At 49.5% G+C, this 18,148-nt stretch overlaps 1 protein-coding gene across 3 annotated transcripts; it reads right to left on the minus strand.

Moving 5' to 3' along the window:
* Positions 1-362: 362 nt before the first annotated feature.
* ABCC10 (ATP binding cassette subfamily C member 10) lies at positions 363-17,060 on the minus strand. Of its 3 annotated transcripts, none has more exons than XM_059841301.1 (22): positions 17,037-17,060; positions 15,975-16,171; positions 13,699-15,067; positions 12,226-12,453; positions 11,870-12,026; positions 11,037-11,176; positions 10,500-10,579; positions 10,177-10,348; positions 9,080-9,178; positions 8,683-8,872; positions 8,230-8,307; positions 7,649-7,840; positions 7,205-7,340; positions 6,635-6,830; positions 5,582-5,925; positions 5,247-5,416; positions 4,787-4,947; positions 4,115-4,368; positions 3,681-3,826; positions 3,131-3,228; positions 2,835-2,947; positions 363-869 (listed from the first exon to the last, which is right to left on the minus strand). In XM_059841301.1, exons 2-22 carry the CDS (start codon positions 16,133-16,135, stop codon positions 734-736), a joined length of 4,620 nt encoding a protein of 1,539 aa, XP_059697284.1. In that variant the 5' UTR covers positions 16,136-16,171; positions 17,037-17,060; the 3' UTR covers positions 363-733. The 3 variants fall into 3 exon arrangements, with proteins under 3 accessions (XP_059697284.1, XP_059697285.1, XP_059697283.1); XM_059841302.1 differs by lacking the exon at positions 17,037-17,060 and adding an exon at positions 16,720-16,942; XM_059841300.1 differs by lacking the exon at positions 17,037-17,060 and adding an exon at positions 16,537-16,708.
* Between the last annotated feature and the right edge of the window lie 1,088 nt (positions 17,061-18,148).

The raw sequence follows: 18,148 nt of genomic DNA on the forward strand, positions 1-18,148 counted from the left end.
GAGTCCCAGGTGCCTATGGCAAAAGCAAGATCCTAAAACAGAAAGCAGCTGTGGGTTTTGTGCAGCTGGGAGCAGGGCAGGAGGGATAGAGAATTTCCCTTGAAGGTGTGGTCTTGAAATAAACTAGCCTTAGAGGTCTTTAATGCAATTGCATTCTAGCCCCTTCAGTGAAAGGCCTTCTCCACTGAAAACCAGAGGAAAAGTAGCAAGGTCCCTGGGTGCAACCTTCTGGGCTTGGAAAAGCCTTCTGGGAATAGCAGAGGTAGGTAGGGTTGTCTTCATGTAGAGAGGGCACCACTCTTGTATCTCATAAGGACATAAGTGTCTGGTGAGGAAAAGGGCCAAGGACCTGAATCAACAGCTTCGCAAGGATATTTCCACTTTATTTTACATTGCATATGTCAGACTAAGTCTCAAACTAGGAGTTACTGACTCTTCAGAGAGGAGAAAATCCCTCTGTAATCTCAAAGGGAAGCCTTGGAGGGGAGCAGGATCCCACCAACCAGGCTTGCATAACTCTGAACAGCAGGTCACATCTTCCTTATTAAAGGAAAGGCCACAGTGCCACGCTCTTGTCCCTGAGGACACACAACTGCTGCCTGCAGGCAGGAATAAGCCCCTCCCTCACCTCAGCAGCTCCTGGCCCTGCAGGGACAGGGCTGGTGTCTGAGGCGTGAGGAAAGCCAGGCACCCAGCTGGAAGGGCTGCCTGGGCTGAGCCCAGGAGGGGGAGATCATTGCTGCCTGCTGTGCAGGAGGTGCTGGAACAAGGAGCCATCTTTCTGGCTTAGGCGGGCGGGTGAATCCAGCTCTGCCACTCTCCCAGCTTGCATCACCAGCACGCGGTCCGAGTCCAGGATGGTGTTCAGCCTGTGGACAACAAATGCCAGGACACGTGTTGTTGGATCTGAGGAGAAGCTCTGGATACTGCTTCCCCTGCTCTTAAGGGCGGCCCAAGACATGGCCAGCATTAGGAGCTATGCAGGATCTCCCTCTGCACTCAAGGCCACAGTGCAGTGCAGCTCCCCAGAGAGCTTCTGCTCACTGCAGAAATGCAGCACCTCTTAGGAGAGCATAGTGATGGTTTCCAGTTGCTGGGCAAGGCAAGGCACCAGGAGCACAGAGGGAAGTTCTGTGGGGTAAGCTCAGGGCATGCCTGATTTCGGGTTTGCACAAAATGTCTCCATCCCCGCAGGGGTTAGTGAGTTGCTTTATTTGCCCCAACATTTCCTCACTTGCCACCTCTCAAGGGCAGCAGAAATTGTTCATCAGCTGTTATTCCCCTGCAGTCTAGCATCTTTGCCTATGCTACCACTGCTGGATTTGTACCAGCCAGCCACAGGACCCACTGCACACATACGTGCCCAGGTCTGCCCAGACTGCCAGCAGAGCAGCAACCTCTGGCTCTGGATAGGGAAGACATGACAGCAGGAATGTTTTTGCAGTCGTGCACCATTCAGTGTGAAACTACAGCCCTGTGAAGCTGCAAATCCCAAGGAAGATACTACACAGGATTTGAGCAGATAATAGGCATTATGGAGTTCAAAACACTGGTTACACATTCATCTTCAAGAGAGTCCAGGCTGCAGCACTGGAAATGACTTGGAGGGGCAAGAGACAAGTACAGAGTCACCCCCCATCCTGGATTTTACCCAAAGCTGAATGGCATGGAAAAACCATGGATACAAAACAACCCCATCATCACCTCTCTCTCCTTATTGCTCTCCCCCATTGCTCTTCGTCCCAGTGGAAAAAGGGCTGGGGCCATCTTCAACTCAGTCTTGCTGCTTTGCCTTCTGCCACTCCTTCCTCTGCTGTTTCTCCTCTTTAATTACTCCCCCATCAAAGGTGGCCTCCCCACACCCAGCCCAAACACACACCTCAGCCCACAGTGCCCTTGCACTTCTACTCTATTTATACCTAACATCCCTAGTGTAGGAACCACATTCCCTTCACATCCCTATTGCCTCCCTCCTACATAATGTATTTAACAAGACCCACTTGATTTACTTGCCAGGCCCAGCCCACCCTGCCTGTCATCCATCACTCCCACTCCAGTGCAGCAGGACACCAGCCCCTGCCACCTGCTCATTTGATTTTTATCTTTGTGGTAACCTCTGTGCTTTGAAAACACCCTCCATACAATTGCATAACCCTCCTCCAAACGCTCCTCCACTTGGCAAGAGTAAGAGCAGAGAACACCACCTAATGCTGATCCACCCCTTCTCTGCAGTATTCATGTTTTGCCCTCATCCCTCTGGCTGCAAGCATCCACTGATTCTACTCTTAATCTCTCTGATGGGAGGCAATCACTGTCATCCTGTCCTGCCTGGGCAGTGTCTACCTCGCTGGCATAAGGTGCAGGCTGGAACTAAAACTTGATTTTGGAAGACACAACCATCCAGTAGCTGGCTGCAGCCCTTTGCTGCTGGCTGTCCTGCACTGCCCTCTACTGAGCCAGGGATACCTGCTCCTCCACTGTCTCCACATTGCCCCTTTCCATAGGATAGTTCTCCATTACTCCTTGCCCTAACGTGACAGAACCATAAGGAGCGATTCACGTGCCCTACCAGCAGGCAGTGCCCACGAAGAGAAATCTGTGATATGATGCTGCATTTTGCCTTTTGCTGACACCAGCTTCTGGGTACAACATTTTCCCCTTTTCACATCCACTTGTTCCAGCACGCAGTAGAAAAGGCAAAAGGCAAGGTCCAGCTTTGGCACTTGAAAAACCTTATCACAGAAACCTCCGTGCTCAGCTTGAGGCCCAGATATGGAGTGTGCAGCCACCTCTCAGAGTGGCAGGATGATTTAGGCACAGAGGTTCTTCCATACCTGTGAGCAATCGTCAGAACAGTTTTGTCAGCGAAGCGCTGGCGGATGGTCTGCTGCAGCAGCTGGTCTGTCCTCTGATCCACACTGGCTGTGGCCTCATCGATGCACAGCACCTGCCAGGGACACAGAGTGAAGGCAGCTCCCAAGCACCACTGCAGAGACCCCACTCCCTGGCTAGAGACAGCCTGAGAAGTTGGCACAGGATATCTGTTCCATTACACCTCCAACTCTGCTGTCCCCAGACAGCCACCAGCAGGTCACCCTCCTCCTTGCTCCGATGGAGGCAGTGCACTCACCTTGGCCTGCGTCAGGAGGGCTCTGGCCAGACACACCAGCTGCCTCTGTCCCACAGACAGACTCTTTCCCCTCTCTCCCAGCTCGCTGTCCAGTCCACCTGCAGGTATCAAGATCAGCAGTCACCTGCATCATCTACACAGGGCCCCAAATGGCTCCACCAGTCCAAGGTTTTCCCAGTAGCACACAAAATCCCAATTCTGCTCAGGCCCAGGCCTTAGGAACTGGAGCCTTTACACTTAGACATGAGCAACATCTGGCACAGTTCCCTTAGAACAAAGGCCTGGCTTATCTCTCAGCTACTCCTCTAACACCCACTCAGGCCTGGTCTCACTAGCCAACTTCTGCCACCCAATCCATCACCTGCCAGTCCATTTGCCTCCAAATGTCAGGTAATGTCACTGGGTCCCATTGACCTGCTCCCACACTGGTTCCAACCTTGCCTAACCCATTCCCTACTGCATCCACCTCAGCTCCCTGCCTGAGCGAAGCCCTTCCCTCCTCTTGCAGAACCTGCATTCATCAGCTGCTTCTCACTGGTTTCCATCTCACCCATCTGAGTAACAGCATCCCACAGGTGGCACTGCTCCAGCACCTCGCGGAGCTCAGCATCCGTCCGTTTTCCCTGGGGGTCCAGGTTTTCTCTGATTGAGCCACTGAACAAAAATGGATCCTGTGGGATGATGGCCAGCCTAGATCTGCAAGCAAACAAAAGCTGAGAGCTCATGGGATGGGTTCTGCAGAAAAGCAAAGATTGCTACTTTTTCATGGGGTGTCTTAATTTGCTACAAATCTTAGAGGCACAGAGACATGGGTCACATATTCAGCCTGGTTTCCTTAGCACAGCTGTCGAGAAACCACAGAGAGACTCATAAAAAGCTGCCACAATCAGAAAAGAGGGTGCCACAACAGTGAGTCCTTTGCTCCTCACTCTTTACTTTGGCATCCAGCCACTGACAGCTACCCTTCACTCTGCTCAGCCATACCTCAGCTGCTCCAAGCCCACCAGCTGGCTGTCAACACCATCAAGGAGAATCTGGCCTGATTTCATCTCCACCATGCGGAAAAGGGCCAAGAAAAGGGTGGATTTCCCAGATCCTGTGCGACCCACAATGCCTAGCTTCTCTCCGGGATAAACAGTGAAGCTCACGCCATCAAGTGCATTAGGCAAGCCTGGTCTGTATGCCAGGACCACCTGCTGGAACTCCACAAGCCCCTCACGTGGCCAGTCAGCAGAAACCTAAGAGGGATACACAGGTGAGAAAGGGTATGATAATGACTGATTGTCATCTTCAGCATCACCTCCCCACAGTCCAAGCCCCACCCTTCCCTTTAGATGGTTGCTTGGCTTCTGAGCAGAACCAACACACAGCCCAGTCCCACCTCCAGCCCACTCCTAGGCTTGCTCTTCCATCACAGCTTGTATCTAGCACCCATTCTGCTTCCCTACTCCTTCCCATCACTCCCACCTTCACCAGTTCCTGCCAGAGATTCAGCCTCCCCAGGAGATACACTAGTAAAAGATGAGTGATCAAGGTGGTTTCTGTGGTGAGGACCCTCCACCCATTCACTGGAACCCTGTGATCTCCCCTGGGGGCAAGTGCAGGGTGAAGAGCCAGAAGATGGGCCAGTACCTGAGAACACATTTGAGCTTTTACCTGGACCAACTTATCCTGAGGCTCCATGGGGATGTCTGTGGAGTACTCCTCTGTCCGCTCCACACTCACCATCATCATCTCTGTGTGAGTGAAACTGTCAATGAGGCCGGAGAGCAGGTGTGTGACAGACAGGGCATATGAGAGTGCCAGGCCCACAAGTCCTGTGAGGACAAAAGCATAAGCCAGAATGTTAGTGGTAGGGAAGGTGACATCTTGCTGGGCAGACAAAAAAAACATAAAGCAAAAGTCAAGACTGAAGTCTGGGCTCACACTTGAGGTTGGGGACACAAAGGAGCAGAGACAGAAACTGAAGCACTACAGCACTACACTGTGGGTGACTTGCTACAGGAAGCTGGAGCTCTGGATCTTACCCCAGTGCAGAAAAATGTGTAGCTCTGGGCTGGGAGAACCCCTTGGGCACAGCCTAGGAGTGGACATAGATCAGTCCCTGGCAGTCTACCTGGATTTCCCAGCTGCTTCTGGTGCTGGATGATGGCAATCCCTGCTATAGCAGTAACCACAGCAACCCCAATCATCTGCAAGCGGATGTCCAGCCACTCCATCACTGTTTTGCTGGCAAAGAGACAGCGCTGGTTCTGCTCCAGATGCAGCTGATTCTCCAACTCAAACCTGTCAGGCACACAACAGAGGTTTGCATCGCTCAAATTCCTTTCCTGCTGCCCCAGACAAAGGGCATTCCAGCCACCCTATAACCAGCCCCACAAGAGGAAGGCCTTGGCATATAAAGCCAAAGCTCTGAACTCTGTCTCTCTGGGGGTTGTGCTCCCTGCTCACCTCTTTGTTGCCCGCATGGCTCTGATGGTGCTCAGTCCCGAGAGGGTCTCTGAGAAGTGGGTGTAAATGGGAGACAGGGTGATGCTGTGGAGGCGCTTGAGCTCCCGGGATGTGAATCGGTAATAGCGCTGAATGAAGAAGTAGACTACAGCCAGAGGGAGCAAGACCAGACCAATCCAAGGGAGGCCATAGGTCATTATCACCAGCATGCCCAACAGCTCGTAGATGTTGGCTAGGAAGATGTTGAGGATAAATGGCAGGCTGTCATCCACACAGTACAGGTCTGAGGAGAAGCGGTTCAGGATCCGGCCTGTTGGTGTGGTGTCAAAGAAGGTGACTGTGGCCTGGCAGTAAGGGAACCAGACAGTAAGAGCCAGTCAGGTGTGGTGAGATCCAACCACATAACACTGTGCAGGAGAGCAGGAGAGCACAAGGAGGTGGCCATCACAACCCAATTCCTTACCTCAACCTCCAAAGCCAGCATCCACTAGCAGCCCAACAACTCACATACTGTTTGCGTGGTAAAAGGAAGCACTCCTTCTGTATCAAATGACTGACAGCTACTGAGAAAGCAGGCACTCAGACACCATGATGGCTCAATAGTAGCAAGGCAAATCTAGCCTCTAATCTGAATTTCCAATCTCCTAATCCTAACTCTAGCCTGAGGACCCAAGGAAGCCAAAACCATAAAGTTAACTGACATATGAAAGCATCAGCCCTAGACCTTGCTTAATAACTCCTTCCAATCTCATCTAAACCTGAACTCACCATCCTGTAAAAGCTACTTTGACTTTACTGGCTATACATCTAAGGCTAATGAGTGAACAGATGCAGGTGGGAGCCGTAAATCATCCTTCCATGGAATGAACAGGACACATTTTGAACCCTGCTCATTGGCCCCTTGTGCTAGCTGTGCTGCAGCCCTTTGGAATACAGTCCTCCCAGCCAATACCAACAGAAACCTTAATCTATCTCCCACACCTGTACTCCCAGCTATAAGAAGAATGGAAGATTGCAGGAGCCTCAGCCTGCTCTGGACTTTGTGCCCATTACCTTTAGAACCCTTTGGAGCAGTCGGTCATGAATGACAGAGGCAGCACGGAGAGCACCATAAGCAAAGAGGAATGCCCGAATAATGGTGAAGAGGGAATTGGCCCCTGCAATGCTCCCATAAACTATCAGGTAGAAATTCACATCCACTGAGCCATTGGGAGGGGCTGGGGTCTTGTCCAGATCTTGAATGGGGGAACTGGAAAAAAGGAGGAAGATTATGAATCCAACATCTACCTGACAGTAAACTCACAGACAGGGCATAAGAACCCAAGAGCATACTCCAGGGGAAATCAGGATACTTTAGCCTGATACTCCTGTTACACCCCTTTGGCATGTTGGGACAAATACTCTGATTACTATGCAGGAAGGGGTCTTCCATCAGCTCCAGACAGAAGCCTTTTTGACACATTATCAGGTCAGGGATTTTGATTCTGTTTGTCAAGGCAGCCACACACATCCCCTGAAGTGAAGTGGTAAGTTTATCTATCCCTGCTCTCCAGGATCTTCATAGGAAATGCATTTAAGGACATTTCCTGCTCCCTTTGGCACCTCTGGACCACATTCACTTACACAAGACCAGCAGTGGAGAAGAGAAGCAGCTCTGGGGAAGGCAGGGAAGCTGAGCAGGCCATCACAGAGGTATTTGCTGTCTGGGATATGCTGGAGATCCAGTATGACAGCCACCAATCCGAGACATTTCTGGATGCTACAGAGAAAGACAGACTACGTAAAGAGAAATTCTACTTCTGAATCAGCAAACATGAAGCTGACAAGCTGAAGAGGAAGCTGCTGGACAACTTTTGCATAGTCTCACTGCCCTGTATAGTCTTTCCCCTGTTAGTAGTAGAGCAGGAACAAGTGAATAGCCTTGAGGTGCAGCAGTGACACAGCACTGCTACAGAGGTGAGTGTTCAAAGCCCTGGCATCCTTCCTTCTGGACTCCATGCAGCCAGGGAATGAGACAAGAGGAGAAGAGTGTCTAAAGAGAGATGTACTGCTGGTTCACTGCCTCACCTTGCATCAGGAACAGTGACAAGAGGATTGATATTGCTAAGCAGCTGCCCATTGCCATCCAATAGGCCTTGTACACCTGAAAAGCCACTGCCCCTTCTTTCTTTTCTTCCTCCTTGTGGATGAGATTATGGTTTTGGGTTGGTTCTTCTGCCTCTGTCTTTATGGCCTCTTCCTGTCCCTGTTCATTAGGGGCTGTGGGGATAGATGCAAAAGCAAAGGTCAGTGCAGTGTTAAATTCTTCCTGCAGCTGTTCCTAAATGTGAACAGAGCAAGTCTAAACTATGAGGGACACTTTTTTCCCCCCTCCTCTCTCCTCTTTCAAGACAGGTGCACCAACCCTGGCAGTTCTTCATTCAAAACTGGACTACAAGTGGAACAAGAGGTTCAAATACTGCTCCAGACCAATACCCAATATGTGGGCCTTCTGTCCTTCTGTGTATACACCACCCACATATCAGCACTGCCACAGCAGAACAAGATGATGGGAGTTCAGCTCTAAAGCCAGCAGCCATCAGGTACAGGTTCTGTCTGGAAGGTCAGCTGTGCTGCCCCAGCTACCCTTAAGCTCATCAGGAACAGACCTTTATCCTTATCCCCCTTGTCTGTATCCTTGAACTTGGGGAAGGCTTCAACAAGTGGCAGGATATCAGCTGGTGTGCCTGCGAAGAGAGACATGCAAATTCTTTGGCATCTGTGAGGAGCGGGTGACAACTTTCCACCCTCCCACTGCCTCTTGCTCTGAAATGACCCAGCTCTGTTCTCTCATAACATTCCCCACGTTATACAGCAACTGTACCCTTGAAGGCTCCACTCCATTCAACCTGCTACTCTTTCTGCCTCATCGGGTTCCCCACATCTAGGGCTGTCCTGTTTTGTCTGTACATCTGCTCATCCTCTTGCACCCCATCTCTGCACACATGCAGTGTTCTCAGTGTCCTCTTTTATCACTGGGTTCCCCACTAGTCAATCCTAATCCCCTCAAGCCATTCCAAGACACAGGCACAAGTGAATGCCTGAGAGGACAGACAGTGTACCTGTCTTAACTATCCTGCCATTGTCCATCAGCAACAAGGCATCGGCCTTCTCCAAAAACTCTGTCCTGTGAGTGCAAAGGACCCTGGTCTTATCTTTGAGAACTCCGAAAATGCATTTCCGCATAATATGTTTGGCTACATCTGCATCAACAGCAGCCAGGGGATCATCAAGGAGGTAAAGTTCTTTCTCCTGGGAGGGGGACAAAAGAAAAAAGGATACAGCTGCTGGCCCTCCTGGAGCAGGCAGTGCTGTAGAGAAAAGTCCACGTGTCTCTGTATGGCAGCACATTAAGGCTAGCAGAATGTGCTTTAAAGACATCTTGCCAGAACTATACAGCTGAGCTCTCTATATTTGACTAGGCAAGATCTGCCACACAGTAATGCCTTTGTTATTTACCTGGTAAACGGCTCTGGCAAGGGCTATTCGAGCCTTCTGTCCCCCACTGAGTGTCACACCATTTTCACCCACCTCTGTCTGGTCACCCGCTGGTAAAATCTGAAATATTCAAGAAAATAATTTAGAAAGGGACAAGAAACTGCTGGAGACCCAAAACTAGGACACAGGGGCCCCTCTCCAGTCTCTGGCAGTAATTTCTAAGGCTGACCACTTACCAACAATTAAACAATGCAACAATCTATACACTGGTTCTACAGACAACTGGGAAGGTTTATTTATGCTACAAAAATCTCTTACACTCCAGAATAGGGTGGTCACATCTTAACTACCCATCAAGAGCAACTTCTGGTCCAAGGTAATTGCACACAGTAATTTTCTGTGAGAACAAGGGCCGTGTCTGCATCAAAATTATGTCAGGGTCCTTCCAAACAGCATAGCAGAAAAAACTACCAAATTTTACTACCTGGAAATAAGTCTCCTCTCGGTTTGGTAGCATGGGTGTATTTTACAAAATCTCAAATAAAAATCGTGCCTTTACAGAGTGTTCATAGCTCCAGCCAAAATAAACAGAAGCTGCTAAAGCTTCATAAAATCAGGCATTAGCTTATAAACTGGGAAGGCTTGATTCCTATATATACCATATATACAGCCAGGTTTACTGGCTAATAGAGTCATAAACCTCAAATTTAGAATATATGTCAGGAGCACTGACTTAGCCCTTCAAAACCCCTAAGAAGTTGCTTCTGATCCTTCCCCCCAAAAAAAGCATCAGCTGCTGATAGGTTCTGCCTGAAAAACCCAACAGTAATCAGCTCTGCAAGAACAACTCATGAAGAGCATGCTTTCCCCAGCATGAAGAGCTTTTGGCTCAGCAGCAGAAGAAACCACCCAAAGTGCTACAAGAGTGACTTCACACCTTAAGGAAGTATGGGCACGCTAGGAATGGTGTGGGCTTGGCAATCAGAGCCACACTGTGTGATGGGACATTGGAGCAGCAGTCTACACCCTGAAACAACAAACACTGATCCTATGAGGCTCAGGATGGATGCAAAAGCATGCCGAGAAGGTCCAGGCAGGTCTCCAGCCTAGGCACTCACATTTAGGTCCTCGGAGAGGGCACAGGCCTCCAGCACCTCCTCGAACAGCCTGGCATCATATTCCCGCCCAAAAAGGATGTTTTTGCGGACAGTGGTAAACTGTATCCAAGGCTCCTGTGTGGCCAGACCAAATCCTTGCTCCAGGTCACAAACATACACTCGTCCACCTTGTCTGCAAGCACAACAGAAGTGGGTATAAAGGGCAACAAAGAAAAACTGCTGGCAGACCAAAATTACCTACCACAAGTTGGGATAGCACTGGACAATTCCCACCTGCCGTGGCATGGAGGGACCAGGCAGGGAAAACTCTTTAGGCTACTTACTTAATGAGCTCTCCAGTGATGGCTGCAAGCAGAGAGCTTTTGCCAGAGCCAACCTTCCCAACAACCCCGAGGAGCATTCCCTGCAAAGGGAAAGGAAAAGAAGCAACCTGATTTGCTAATTCAGGGTAGCTTGTCCAGATTTCTTGAGCCACATGTAGGCTGTAAGGAAGCTGACTGCTAGGACCATCTCATGTTCAGCAGTGCAGCTGGGTACAGCTGTCAGGTAAACCAGACTCCTTATATGACAGGACACAGATTTGCAAGGAGTGTTAACTCTAGAGCCCTGCTCTGTTCCCTGTCCAGTTGTCTCCAGCAGCAATAGTAGAAAGCAGAGAGAACTAGTTCATCTCCTGTCTGTAATGGATGTTCTCCAGTGCCTTTCAGCCTTTCAGTGTCCTGTGCCTCTTGACCAAGAGAAGATTTTGATGCACAGCTCCTAGATTGAGGAAAACATGCCCCCTCTGCTCCATTATTTCTAGTTTCCAGTATTTTTTCTCTAATGCATTTTTCTCTATTACCTCCCATGTCCTTGCTCACCTTTCTCACTGACAGGCTCTCGATGTGCAGTTGCAGAGTGCCTGTGGATGAGGGCTGCCTGGTGCTTTCCTCCTCAACTGGCACCCATGAGAAGGCTGCACATTGCATCTCCATGGCAGTAGCAGTATCTGAAGGGCTATCTACAAGTGAAAACCCGAACAGCAAAGCACTGCTATGAGAAGACCAGAAAATTAAAGGCACCTGGCATCACAAATATCATCAGCTTTGTTCCCAAATGCAGAGACAATGGATGAGGCACTGCATGATGCCCCTAACCCAACCACAGAATGAGACTCTTGCCTACTGACTTATACATCCCTTCTTCCAACCCTTCCATCTCCGGCTCACACCAGACACACACGGTTGTCAGGGAGACACTGTAATGATATAACCTCATTTTATTATTGCTGAAGGTAAAAGAATGGCAGGGAGCTGGCCAAAGGCAATGAAAGAAGGAAAGGGAGCTAATACGGCTGAGGAGAAGGGGAGCCACTCAAGCCTTTCTGCCATGTGAAGCCAAGCTTGTTGATGGCTTCAGTGTCAGAAGAGCTTTGCTCAGAGGACAGAGCTGCTTGTTCTACTGGGACATTAATGGCTCTGTGAGACAAGCAGTGGCTTATGGTTGGTAAAGTGGAATGTTATAGCCTTGTCTCCTGCTTTCAAAGGAAATTAAGAGAAGTGTATCCACTCTGCCTCTACCCAACTGAACATCCTGAATCACAGGGTGACAGCCAGCTGCCCTCCAGCACTGCCCCTGGGCCTCGCACCTCAGCTCTCTTCTCTGAAGGTCTGCTGGCCAGAGTCTCAGGCCTGGCAGATTCCTTAACCGTTACCTAGGGCGTAATAAGCTTCCAGGTCCTGGTCCATGAGTTCAAAGAATTGCTGGATTCGATCCAGGGAAACTTTGGCCTCCAAGATCCCATTCAACACCCATGGGAAGCTGTTGAGGGGTAGAATAAGCATCCCAACAAGGGCCAATGCTGTGAACACCTGCGTGGGTAAGCAAACAGCCATGAGCTGGAGCCAGCACCTCCCCAGTATCCTCCAAACAGCTTCACCAGTGAGAGCCTGAAGAGCTGTGGAGAGACGTGGGCTGGGTTTATTTCCCAGAGAAGATGCCTCAGGATTGCAGTTCCACTGTAGACTGTGTTCTGCACAAGACAGTTTTGGAGCTCTCCCTACTACTCACCTTTGTGGCAGAGAGCTGGTGACCCAACAGGACATAGGTGACAAAGATGGCAATGGAGATAACAACAGGGAGTGCTGCCCACATGTACACACACAAAGCATCCAGGTAACCGATGGCCCGCAACTTCTGCAGCTCTTTAGTCCGGCAGGATTTTATCCTGGTGCTGAAGTGCTTCTCCCAGGCATAAAACTTGATCACACGAATGCCAAACAGGAACTCTGTCATTAGCTGCAGGCAACGAGGAAAAGAACATCAAGCAAACAGTGCCCAGCCAACCTGGGCTGTGCCTGGGTGTGCGGTTATCTCCTGCTAAGGGTCAAGCTAGAGATGTCAGGAACCATTTATTGCTAACAAAGGCATAAACTTAAGTGACAGCTACTGGAAACTTTGTGCTCATCCATCCCACCAGCCTCTTCAGCCACCCATGCTGTGCACAACCAAGGAAAAGGCAAAATATTACACTACTTTCCAAGCAAAAGATGAACACCACAGGTGAAGAGATGTGTGGAATTGCTAGTTCCAGCCTGGATACTATTTACTTGTGTTGACTTGACAGTGCCTTCAGATAACATCTGACTCTCAGGCCTGATCCTGCCCTGATACAGCTGGTCTGTATCCACAGCCTGGCTGGTTCATTTCCAGAACTCTGGTGTCCCTGCAGGATGCAGTCCTCTCATTTCTGTTCTCAGGTCAGCATCTGTAGAGCAAGCTGACTGTCTCTGCCCAACATTAAAGAAAACTAACAAGAGAGACTTTATTCGGCAAACCAGTCTTACAACAGTTGGAGAAAGTCCAGCATCATCAGATACCACTCTGGGAGATGCAGCTACTGTTGGGAAAATATGTATTTTTAAAGCTGCCAACAGTTCTGACAGGGAGTTGACCTATTTCATGCTTCAAAGCATGAGTGAAACTGCTATCCCCTCAAATTAGAGATACAATGCTAAAAGGTGGGAATCAAATGTCTGACATGTGGAGAGGAGAGATGGCACTGCAAATAGGAGAAAAGCAGTGGAAAAGATGACTGAGAGTGCCAAGCCTTGAGCCATATAAAATTAAATCCATGATCCCTTGTCCAGACTGAAAGCCACTTCATCATTGATGGCATCACTGGAGGAATAAGATGGATGCAAATCTAGAGGAAGCCATCGGGAGTCTTACCTTTACTACACACAGAAGAGAAACTTGCAAGGGAACCTAAATTAGCCCAGGGGACAAGAAAAGCATTAAAGGTTCACAATCTTATGGGTGGTGAAACTATATCACCCTGAAACACTTCTGACCAAAGTGTGTGTGTGTGTGTGTGTGTGTGTGTGTGTGTGTGTGTGTGTGTGTGTGTACCCTTTCTGGCATTTTTCTCAACAGCTGTGATTCAATTAATCTGCCTTGGACCATGACTAGTGGCCAAGAAGCCAATGTTCTGGGACAAACAGGGAAAAAATACAAACTCAGAGAGACACCACTGCCCCTCACCTTGACTCGTGTGTCCTTGTGTTTCAGCATCTCCTCGTTGTTCACCATGATGCGGTTAGCTATGATCTTGTTGATGGGCACCAGCAGCAGTGCCAGGGCCACACCTCCCAGAAACGCTATCCCCACTTGCTGGTAGAGGAGGTAGAGGGTAATGGCAAGCTGGACAGGCAGGCTCCACAACTCATGGAAGCTGTAGCAGAAGTTGACCAACCTATCGGTGTCCGTGCTCATGAAGTTGACAATTTCCCCCAGAGTGAAGTGGGCAAGGCTGGTGCTGCTGACACGCAGAGCCTTGCGGTAGATGGCGGAGATGACAGCGGCCCGCACCATCAGCGCCATCTTGTTCATCTCGTACCTGAACTGGCTCCGCAAGAGAGCACCCAGGAAGGAGCCAGCAAAGAGCCCAAGGGCATAAAGAATCCCATGGCTCAGGGGCTCCTGCCGTGACTCCATGAAGTTCACCAGCAAGTTCAGAAGCAGAGGACCTGAAAAATCCAGCAGACTTTCAGCCAGCTTGAGAAGTCCAAGGGTGTAGAAACGAAGCCCAAAGGCCGCATGAAGGACTGACAGGAGGCACACAGCTTTCTGGGCATGGTGTGGGCTGTCTGGAGCATCACTGCTCCCATCGCCTCCAGCAATGATTGGGCTCGTAAGAGACACTGTATCCTCCTCTGCTTGCTGAAGAGCTGCCTTCTTCTGCCAGCAAGAGTAGAACCGGTCACAGACCCTGGCAGCCTGGAGCTGGTGAGGAAGCAAATAGACGTCCTGTGGCTGGTTCAGCTTCTGCTGGTAGCCACGCTTCATGAGGGGGTTCATCCAGGTGTAAAAGAAGCGGGAGAGCCAGCTCTCACCATCTTCTGCCACTCTCTGCTGGTCAGGCACTGGGATCCCTGGCTCTGAGATGGGCTGGTCCTCTTGCCAGGAGCTATTGATGGAGAAGAAGTCTTGCCTGGCAGCAGTGGGGAAGAGGTAGCTGACCACATAGGCAAGCAGAGAGACCAGCTGCAGACACAGAATGGCGAACCTGGCGGAGGCACCGGCGTGGGCAAGAGACCAAGCTGTCCCACTGTGGCAGTACCACACCAGGGTGATGATGAAGGAGGGTAGGGGTAAGAGAGTGAGGAGAGCCAGGGCTGCAGGGCCCCGGGTAAAGCCGTGAATGGACCTGCAGAGCATGAGAAGAGCAAAGCCATGCACCAGCCATGTCAGGGCAGCAGTGCCATTGGCCAGCACTTCCAGGTACACAGGGCCCAGCTCCTGCTGGGAAATGGTGGCTGGAATGGTGTCAGCAAGGAACAAGGCAGCAAGTGTGAAGGAGGCAGCGATTCTCCATCCCCAGCTCGGCCTGCAAGGCACACCAGAGCCAGACCTTGAGGAGGAAAGAGCAGTGAAATAAATTACAGTTGGAATTCCACTACCTCTCAGTCAGTACTGCCCTTTCTTCCTCTCCTCTTCCCCATGTTTATACATCCACTCCTACTTAACCTTCTGGATACACCCCCCTAGATCTGTAACTTCTTCTGACTGTAGGCATTGCTAAACTACATCAGGTCAATATAGCCCACTCTTTGGTCAGATGCTACCAAAGAAAAGCATTTATTTACAGAAATTTGTTTGCAAACTATGATATTTTGTAGTCAAATCAGACTCCAATCCTTGAGGACTAACAGCAAGAAAAAGTATATTTAACCTCTTTAACACAAATTTTGGATGACGAAATTCCCTGTGTCACATCTCTGATCCTTGATTTCCTGGTCTGTTGGATATTTTTTCTAGAAACATTATTTTTATCACTGTGAGTTTCAGTGATGCTATGCTTATAAGGTCTATAATCTATTGCCCATCAAAATACTTCATTATCACTGGATTCTTTGTGGCCTTTCAGTATCAGTGAATGTTGTCATGTTTAGGAATTTCAGAAGAGGGTAAACAGAAAAAACAATTCTGCATTTCTCTAAACTCCTTATTGCCTTATATACATCTTCTATGCCACCTTGGATTTATACCCTCTACCAGAATACTCCCAGTTTCCCCAGTCCTCATTCACTAAAAAAGTTTTTAATTACTTTCTGTGATTTTATGCCCACAATCCCCTCTATTCTTTCTGCATTCCTTTCTGTACACTGAATTAAAATGGATGCTGACAAATATAACAGCATTATAATATTGTGTCCTTCCCTAATTACATATTCAGCCTATGATAGGGAGATACAATTTCCAGCCTTTCCACCCCACCTCCAGTCCTGCATAGTAATCAAGAGCCAGACTTGTCATACCTCGGAGTGCCAAGGAAGCAGGCACTGACCGCTGCAAGGATCACATGAGGAATCACGCTTAGTGTCAGCTGGTTAAAGCAATGGCCAATGCTGCCATGAACCCACACAGGGAGTGGATCTTCTGGGCTGGTCCCACATAAACTAGCCAGGACGTTCTCCATCCTTTGCTGGTAATTTGGTCTGAGAGACAGGATGCCCTAGGGTAAAGAAAAAGCAGCATGAGGTAAAAAACATAAGAACTATAGCCCCAGTCCAAGATGGAGTGACGAGTAATTAACAGAGAAGCAAGTTCCTGGGTCATAGTACAAGCTCGGCTATTCTTCACTCACTATCATATAATCTACTTAATAAAATGATCAAGGGCCAGCTGAAAAGAAATTATCTTGTCTATTCCCTTAAGCCACCCCGGGACTGCAATGCCCTGTGAATTTGAAGCTTTCTTATTTCCAGGTTGAATTTTTTTTTTTCCCAAGGCAAGTTTATCCTCTATAAGTAGTATAAGGAAGTATTTTCCTGCCTATGGATTGGCATGAAAAATATTTTGAGCTGCTTAAACAACAACCTATTCATTGTATTTCCATGTTCACTTCCCACCAAGGTCCTTCTTGAGGCAGCGTGTAACATGAAATATCCCCCAGACGGCAGGGGAGCATGCTGGTGCCCATCCTGAAGCAGGCGATACCGTCACCTACATAGACTGGCGAGCCAGCCCCCTGTGTGTGCCGCCCCGCGGACTGAAGCACACCTGGCGAGGCCTCGGCTTTACAAGGAGATTTTCTGCTGGCACCAGCCCGTCCCATCTCCAGCCTGGGGCCGGCTGAGCGCCACGGGCCGGGCGCCGCACCGAGCTCGGCACGCAGTGGGGGGCACTGCAGCACCACAGCGGCCCTCGGCACGGCAGCGCGCCGCCACAGCGGCCCTCAGCACGGCAGCACCCCGGGACCGGCCTGGGCCGCCGCCAGCGCAGGGACCTCCCAGCCGTGCCGGGGGCGGCGCTGCGGCCGCCACGTCCCCGGGCCGGGCGCGCCCCCCGCCGTCCCCGCCGCCCCCCGGGCCCGGTACCTGGGCTCCCCGCGGCGCAGGCCCCGCGCGCCCCTGGCGGCCCGGAGGACGCAGCGCAGCCCCGGCCGCGGCGGGGCGAGCCCCGAGCGCCATCCAGGCCGGAGCAGCCGGCCGAGCTGAGAGGCAAGGGAGAGCCAATGCAGCACGCACAGCCCGCTCAGACTTCCACCTTCCGGATGAAAAATAGAAATTACCCAAACTGTAAGCTAGGCTCCAGCCATGAACGCGATTTTCCCCGAAATTCCTCTAGTTCTGTCCTGGTGATCGTATCCCTCCCTTCCTCCTCCTATGATTTTTGGCTCACAGCATCTGAACTGTTTGCACACTGTGAAAAAACGCCAATCACTTGTTTTTAGAATTTAAAAAGTTTAATAGTAATAGAATGGTTATAAAAATAGTAATATAATTAGAGTAATAAAAATTTGGACAATTAGGATTTAGGACAATACGAGACAATAAAAACAAAGCATTAGGGACAGCCCAGGTACCTCTTTCTGGGCAAAATAAGCCCGAAAAAGGACCCACGTTAACAGAGGATTAACCCTTAAAAGCAATAGCCTGTTACATATTCATACATCTCATACATGATGCATAAATTCCATTCCAACAAAGGATTCTGGCTGGTCAGTGTCAACTTCTTCCTTCTTAATCCTGACGGCATCTTCAGGACTGAGCGAGGCGGGAAGAAGTTAGTTTCCTCTGATAACGGAGCAATAAATTCTCTTTCTCTGAAAGATTTAGGTGTCCCGTGGCTGCTATCTTGATGCAAATACCTCATTCCTTTCTTTAAAAAAAGTATCTTACGTAGCATAGTTTCTATTTTAACATTTTGTTATAACCTAAAGCTATATTTAACACACTACTTAGGAAAATTAATACAGCATAACTTTCTAACACAACACATATAATATTCATTTTAACATTTGTGAAAGGCCAATCATAAAATACACATTTTTCACACACACTGACAGACACCGGATGCACATTACAGACTTGCAGTGTCACCATGTCAACCAGCACAGGAATATTTACGGACCACTGTGTTATCCAAACATCAGCAGTATAGCCCAGGCAGTGCTTTTACAGGTATAAATGTACTTTTACAGGTACAG

The sequence above is a fragment of the Haemorhous mexicanus genome, chromosome 3 (genome assembly GCF_027477595.1).
Source record: "Haemorhous mexicanus isolate bHaeMex1 chromosome 3, bHaeMex1.pri, whole genome shotgun sequence".
In the NCBI taxonomy this organism is placed as follows: Eukaryota; Metazoa; Chordata; class Aves; order Passeriformes; family Fringillidae; genus Haemorhous; species Haemorhous mexicanus.

Excerpts from the sequence above, each read along its gene's own strand:
- ABCC10 (XM_059841301.1), bottom strand. The coding sequence starts at position 16,135 with ATGGAGAACGTCCTGGCTAGTTTATGTGGGACCAGCCCAGAAGATCCA. Across the intron at positions 8,873-9,079 it reads TTGCCAGAGCCGTTTACCAG|GAGAAAGAACTTTACCTCCT; the intron begins GTAAATAACAAA and ends TCCCCCTCCCAG. Across the intron at positions 5,926-6,634 it reads TGCTCCAAAGGGTTCTAAAG|GCCACAGTCACCTTCTTTGA; the intron begins GTAATGGGCACA and ends CCTTACTGCCAG.